The sequence below is a fragment of the Cydia fagiglandana genome, chromosome 8 (genome assembly GCF_963556715.1).
Source record: "Cydia fagiglandana chromosome 8, ilCydFagi1.1, whole genome shotgun sequence".
NCBI lineage: Eukaryota > Metazoa > Arthropoda > Insecta > Lepidoptera > Tortricidae > Cydia > Cydia fagiglandana.
The window spans coordinates 11,277,710-11,285,594 of record NC_085939.1 but is presented as its reverse complement, the minus strand read 5'-3'; the positions used below and the strand labels follow the sequence as shown (position 1 = coordinate 11,285,594).

At 35.9% G+C, this 7,885-nt stretch overlaps 1 protein-coding gene across 1 annotated transcript; it reads left to right on the top strand.

Moving 5' to 3' along the window:
- Window positions 1-772: 772 nt before the first annotated feature.
- On the top strand, window positions 773-2,927 carry LOC134666769 (inosine-5'-monophosphate dehydrogenase). The gene has a single exon (XM_063524053.1). It carries the CDS (start codon window positions 1,057-1,059, stop codon window positions 2,593-2,595), a length of 1,539 nt encoding a protein of 512 aa, XP_063380123.1. The 5' UTR covers window positions 773-1,056; the 3' UTR covers window positions 2,596-2,927.
- The last annotated feature ends 4,958 nt before the right edge of the window (window positions 2,928-7,885 follow it).

Below are 7,885 nucleotides of genomic sequence, written 5' to 3'. Positions count from 1 at the left end.
GTTTAGTGTGAGTTCATACATTTGTAGCAAATGTATGAACTCGTACTAAACATTAATCAATGTGTAAACAGGCTGTAGGAATGAATCAATGGCGTTAATGCTTCTTGTTCAAATTTTAAGATGGCGCTTCAAAATGGATATGAAAAATTTCCACGAGAGGGCTCTCTTTCTCATATATATATTACCCCGGCTACACACGTAACGATAAATCGTAGCGATAAAACTGTGCAGTCCGAACTGCGCAGTTTTATCTGCCGTGTGTATGACAAATCGTTACGATAATCGACAACGATTTGTCATACACACGGCAGATAAAACTGCGCAGTTCGGACTGCACACTACGATTTATCGTTACGTATGTAGCCGGCATTATACTACTCTTTGGGGTCCTTAGAGGATATAACCAATGGAGACGCCATGTCTAAAATTTTCGGTACAAAATAGTCTGCCGTTTTTTGCGGGGGAGGGGCACATCAAATGTATAGTACGTCATGTCAGATAAACGTCAGTCCATACATATGGTTGACATGTGGTTGACCATTGGCCGCCTATTTTCGACAGAGGGGAACGCCTGTTAATGGCGACTCCATTGTTAATTACTCCGAGTTGGGCTCTACTCGGTAGCCCTCTGCTGTTGTATTGATATATAGTAGTCTATAAAGCCCTCAAAATTAACTAATTTTAGTTACATGGCTACACTCTGCGCCATCTGTGCATCATCTGTGGGATAACTAGCAACATTGCTTCCTTTGATATCTGTCATTTTGTCAAAGAAGCCGGCTAGGATAGTCGTGCTTTTTTAGAAATAACAATTCTTAAGGATATATTTTTACTAGACAAAGTTTTAATAATCGTATACTTTCAGAACTACTAAATGAAGTACAAATATTTTCATAAATAAGTTATCCCCACCAGCAAGTGTCAAAACTGTACTGTGCATACCACGTGTACATATTTATTCGTCCCATTGTTTTTAATCGAAAACACATTGTAACCTTAAAATTCGTGATAAGTTTTTTGACCTAATTTTACTGTGGTTCAAGACCAGCAACGATCATGGCTACAAAGGCAGAAGGTGATCTTCGTGATGGGTTATCAGCGCGTGAAATGTTCATCAACAGCGAAGGGCTTACCTATAACGACTTCCTGCTGCTCCCCGGCTACATAGACTTCACGGCCGAGGAAGTAGACTTGACGTCTCCGCTCACCAAGAAAATCAACCTCAAGGCACCGCTCGTGTCCACTCCTATGGACACTGTAACAGAAGCCGACATGGCGATCGCGATGGCGCTCTGCGGCGGCATCGGCATCATTCATCACAACTGCACGCCCGAATACCAAGCTAACGAAGTGCACAAGGTCAAGAAGTACAAACATGGTTTTATTAGGGATCCAGTCTGTATGGGCCCTCAACATACTGTTGCTGATGTCATAAACGCAAAGAAGCTAAACGGTTTCACAGGCTACCCTATAACAGAGAATGGTAAACTTGGAGGCCGTCTGATCGGAATTGTGACTTCAAGAGATGTGGATTTCAGGGAGGGAGACCCGCACCTGAGCCTTAAGGAGGTCATGACTCCAATAGAAGACATGATAACAGCGCAGTCTGGTGTCACATTGCAAGATGCCAATTACATATTGGAAAAGAGTAAGAAAGGAAAACTGCCAATAATTAATGGTGCAGGTGAGTTAGTGGCACTAATTGCTAGAACCGATTTGAAGAAAGCACGCAGCTATCCCAATGCATCTAAAGATTCCAACAAACAGCTTCTAGTAGGAGCCGCAATAGGTACTCGTGAAGCTGACAGGGAGCGTCTCAAATTACTTGTTAGTAACGGAGTAGATGTCATTGTGTTAGACTCATCACAGGGAAACTCTACCTATCAGATAGAAATGGTTAAATTCATAAAAACTACTTACCCTGACATTCAGGTCATTGGAGGTAATGTTGTCACACGAATGCAGGCAAAGAATCTCATAGATGCCGGTGTTGATGCCCTGAGGGTTGGCATGGGCAGCGGCTCCATCTGTATCACCCAAGAAGTCATGGCATGTGGCTGTCCTCAAGCTACTGCCGTCTACCAAGTTGCATCTTATGCCAGTCAATTTAATGTGCCAGTAATTGCTGATGGTGGTATACAATCAGTAGGCCATATTGTCAAATCTCTAGCTTTAGGAGCCTCAACAGTAATGATGGGATCCCTGCTCGCCGGCACCTCTGAAGCCCCTGGAGAGTACTTCTTTTCTGATGGAGTTAGGCTCAAAAAGTACAGGGGGATGGGAAGCTTGGAAGCTATGGAAAACAAGGATGGTAAAGGATCTGCCATGAGCCGATATTTCCACAAGGAGTCTGATAAGCACCGAGTGGCTCAGGGTGTGAGCGGAAGTATTGTGGACAAAGGTTCAGTGCTACGCTTCCTGCCATACCTACAGGCTGGCATGCAGCACAGCTGCCAGGACATTGGCGCGCGCTCTGTGTCCCGACTGCGCGAGATGAGTGTCTCAGGAGATCTGAGATTTATGAAAAGAACATACTCTGCCCAACTGGAGGGCAATGTACATGGCTTGTTTTCTTATGAAAAGAGATTGTTCTAAGATTCCACTATTTTATACCTTTGTGATATGATATACTATTTCCTGCAAGTCAATAGAGATCTAAGAAAAGTAAAACAAAGTATTGTACTAATTTAAGCCAGAAGCCAATAAAATATATTTTGTTTTGTATATTATGAAAAGTTATAAAAACGTAAAGACTATTATTCCATTTACAGAAAATTACCTTAACAAATTATTGCATTTTGGAGATGTTCTGTTTTATGTTCATGTTCTATTGTTAAGTGCTATAATTATCACGTTGGTGTAGTCTTCGTGTCGAATAATGTAAAGGACCAGATGCTATGGAATATTTACAATTAAAGTGTGAGTTCAATTATACAGTGTTTTATTATCCTGATTCTGACTGAACATGATTATGCTTAACATTATGAATGTTAATTATATTATTTAACCCTGTAATTTAACTTTTAAATTCATAATAGGTGAACGTAAAAGAAATTACAGTTTAGTTCAGATCCACATTTACTTGATTCCACTGTGTTATGAAAATAACCCATATATGTATAATTATACTCTTTCATACACAATAAATTTAGTGCATAAGTCAACACACATGCATGTAAAATTTAAACTCGTAACACGAACGAATCAATATTTTTTTTTTATATTAATGAATGTTTTACACTTGACTCACATTTTGACTCGTCTCAGATAATAGTTATGGGGAATAAAAAGTTAAAAGTTTATTTGTTTCTACACCGATCCACATTCAAATTCGAAAAGTGGAATGCATTATTTTTATTCAATTTAGTTTTCATAAGCAAATTCTAAACCATTTGGCGTGAGGGCCAGGATGGCGGGTGTATATATAGACTAGACATAAAAATTCAAAATCGCTCTCCTTCTTGATTCGACTGGCAAATCATATTACTTTTTGGCAACCGGGTTTTTTAACCTAATTAGACCCCGCTGAATCCGAATTTGCCGGTTGCTCGATCGAAATCATGACTGGAAGTGAGATATTTGACATTAAAGGTCCCTTTTTTTAGTTTTTCGTAAATAACTCTTAAACGGAGGCGCATAGCAAAAAATGTTCTATTACATAAGTAATCTGCGTAAAATTGCCTACAAGAAAGATTCAGTACAATTTTTCGCTAGGATGAATATTCAAAGAGATATTAACGCGGGAAATTTAATTATAATCACTTCTAAGGTCCCTTTTTTTAGTTTTTCGTAAATAACTCATAAACGGTGGCCAATATCAAAAAATGTTGTTAAACGATAATAATTTACACAAAATTTTGAACAAAACAGATTCAGTACACTTTTCGCAGGGATCAATATTTAAAAAGATAATAAAGAGGGAAAGTTCTAGTATAATGAATTCTAAGTTTCCTTGTTTTTATTTATTCGTTAATAATTTGAAAAGTATGACTCATAGCAAAAAAAAATCTTATACCTAAATAATAAACATAAAATTTCCTACAAGAAACATGTAGAACACTTTTCTCTAGGATCAATATTTAAAAAGACAAAGCAGCGGGTAAGTTAATTATAAATAATTTTAAAGTCCCTTTTTAGTTATTTGTAAATAACTCGTAAACGGTGTCCCATAACAAAATAGGTTTTTAAAACTAAATTATCTACATAAAATTTCCTCAAAAAAACATCTGGAACACTTTTCTCTAGGATCAATATTTAAAGCGATATTAATGGAAGAAAGTTAATTACAATCAGTTCACAGGTCACTTTTTATTAGTTTTTCGTAAATAACTCGTAAACGGTGGCCCTTTGCAAAATAATATTCTACATAAATATTAAACATAAAATTGTCCATAAAAAAGGTTCTGTACACTTTTTTTGCTACGTTCAATATTTAAAGAGGTATTAAAGGGTGTAAGTTAATTATAATCAATTTCCAGGTCCATATTTTTAGGTTTTCGTAAATGACTCGTAAAGTAAGGCTCATAGCAAAATAAGTCCTTAATGTTCTTGTAAATAAAAAATCGGCATAAAATTTTCTACGAAAACATAATGAACACTTTTCTCTGGGATAAATATTTGAAACGAAATAAAAGAATTTATTAAAGAAAGAAAGTTCATTACGATCAATACACATGTCACTTCTTTTTAGTTTTTAGGGTTCCGTACCTCAAAAGGAAAAAACCGGCCAAGCGCGAGTCGGACTCGCGTCGCAAGGGTTCCGTACATTACCCAAATTTCAACAACGTATTTTTTATATGTGAAACGCGAGTGAATTGCTATTAAAAAAACCCGTTCAAAAACTAAGTAATGTGCGACTCGCGCTTGCATATTTCTAATAGGTCTTCCTGTCATCTATAGGTAAACCCAGTAGTTTCGGAGATAAAGCCCCCCCCCCCCCTCATAGCCAAACAATTACCATTCCCCCCCCCCCCCATTTATCCGTTTACGAACCATTTACCAAAACCTGAAAATAGGGACTTGGAAATTCATTATTATTGATTATTGAACTTACCCCCTTTAATACCTCTTTAAATATTGATCGTAGCGAAAAAGTGTACAGAACCTTTTTTGTGGACAATTTTATGTTTAATATTTATGTAGAATATTATTTTGCAAAGGGCAACCGTTTACGAGTTATTTACGAAAAACTAATAAAAAGTGACCTGTGAACTGATTGTAATTAACTTTCTTCCATTAATATCGCTTTAAATATTGATCCTAGAGAAAAGTGTTCCAGATGTTTTTTGGAGGAAATTTTATGTAGATAATTTATTTTTAAAAACCTATTTTGTTATGGGACACCGTTTACGAGTTATTTACAAATAACTAAAAAAAGACATTAAAATTATTTATAATTAACTTACCCGCTGCTTTGTCTTTTTAAATATTGATCCTAGCGAAAAGTGTTCTACAAGTTTCTTGTAGGAAATTTTATGTTTATTATTTAGGTATAAGATTTTTTTTGCTATGAGTCATACTTTTCAAATTATTAACGAATAAATAAAAACAAGGAAACTTAGAATTCATTATACTAGAACTTTCCCTGTTTATTATCTTTTTAAATATTGATCCCTGTTAAAAGTGTACTGAATCTGTTTTGTTCAAAATTTTGTGTGGATTATTATCGTTTAACAACATTTTTTAACATTGGCCACCGTTTATGAGTTATTTACGAAAAACAAAAAAAATGGACCTCAGAAGTGATTATAATTAAATTTCCCGCGTTAATATCTCTTTGAATATTGATCCTAGCGAAAAATTGTACTGAATCTTTCTTGTAGGCAATTTTATGCAGATTACTTATGTAATAGAACATTTTTTGCTATGCGCCGCCGTTTAAGAGTTATTTACGAAAAACTAAAAAAAGGGACCTTTAATGTCAAATATCTCACTTCCGGTCATGATTTCGATCGAGCAACCGGCAAATTCGGATTCAGCGGGGTCTAATTAGGTTAAAAAACCCGGTTGCCAAAAAGTAATATGCTTTGCCAGTCGAAATCGTTTTGATGAAAAATATGACCAGTCTAATACCTAATAGATCAATATAAAACACAGGCCAAATGCGAGTGGGACTCGCGCACGAAGGGTTCCGTACCGGGACATACCTATATTTTGAAATGATTTGTGCACCCATATTTTTACAGTTTACTGTACCTAATTTGTACTGTTTAGTACCTCCTTTCAGCCAAAGGACGTCCACTACTGGACATAGGCCTAAGTATGTCCATCAGGGGACATCCTCTGGCTGATATGATGATGATAAGTACCTCCTTTAAGAAAATGTACCTCCTCGTACTTTAAGTTATTGTTACTAAATAAAGGTAGACAGACAGCCTTGTATATGTAGGTAATAGGATTTAAACCAATCTTATTACTTAAATAGCAAAGACTACATAGTGCTACATATAATCCGATTTAAGCTCTTATCCTGTTATGCATTGCATTATAAGCAACGTAATCTTGACTTCAAACAATAAATTATCAAACCCAAAGTCATCTAGCTGACATGTAATTGCAGCAGACATCTCATTTTACCGTGTGAACCAAGCAGGCGTTTTGTTGTGTTTATAGTTCGTTTTTTAGCATTCGAAATAAAGTAAACAATCTTGATGTGTCTTTTCATTAAAAAACATATTTTAAAAATAAATTACGGCAAATATGTAACTATTATGAATCTAATACGATCATTTATATTCTTCTGCTTTCATAAGTAATCGTTTTTGATTTTTAAAAAGCGTTTTTCAATTAAAAGACATGTAAAGATCGCTTAACTTCTTGCAAATTCTTTCTAATGCTAAAAAAACGAACTATAGTATTGAAACCGAGCCGAATGCAGCAGAAATTACGCGACTCACAACTCAAAAAATTACGCTCGTCTGGCTTCGCCCTTAGTAGGCTAGGTTCACACGGCGTTAATTTTTCCCGATTTTTTTCGAAATACGAAAACTCGTTTAATTCATTATAATTACGTAACTACCTAAGTTAAAATATCCAGCATTTAAAACTTCGTATAGGAATATATAAGACAGGAATAGGAAGCGTCAAAAAAACAGTTAAGTACTATGAATCACAATTTATTTGAATTATAAATGCACAAGCAGCGAAGCATATGGTTATGCTCGTTAGACAATAAATATCGTTTAAACGTGCTTTTATTTAAAATAATCAGTAGTGATCCTATTCTTGAGACTGGTGCGTTCAAAATGTTAACTGTTAACATTTCAGAACTGCCTAGTCCTTATAACTACGATAATTGCACGGTTTAACCTCACAACAGTACCGTTTACACTTGCTCGAACTTACAATTCTGATATCAATTTGAATAATCTAAAAATTCAGAGTTTGATACTGAACATAAATACGAAGTAAATATTGAAGACACGCAGAAGTGTTTACGAATGGTCAAAACTATGTCGTCGATGGTAGGTGCTATCAATATTGATGATAAGATTAAACTATAAATAAACACTTTCGCAGTATTTAGAATAAAATAACGCTTATAAATAATATCTTAATATAATATGTGATTATTTCATTAGGGTACTCTCAGCATCAAAAGCGTCTAGCGGGCGAGACAGACATTTTTTTTTTATAAATAAATAATTTTGAGTATCTTGCCCATTAAGCAACTTCTGATGCCGACTATACTGTAGGTCAGCGGTCGGCAACCAGCGGCCCGCGGGCCGCATGCGGCCCGCCAACCTCTCGCTTGCGGCCCGCGAACCTCCCTGGCTATTTTGTATATAATACTGAGTACCGACAATGTTTGCTAAAGTCACAAATATTACCAAAGTGCGGCCCGCGTCATCTTCGTAAACTTTTATGTGGCCCTTGGCTACTAAAA

Bases quoted from the DNA above. Each gene is read 5' to 3' on its own strand.
- LOC134666769 (XM_063524053.1), top strand. From the start codon at position 1,057: ATGGCTACAAAGGCAGAAGGTGATCTTCGTGATGGGTTATCAGCGCGT.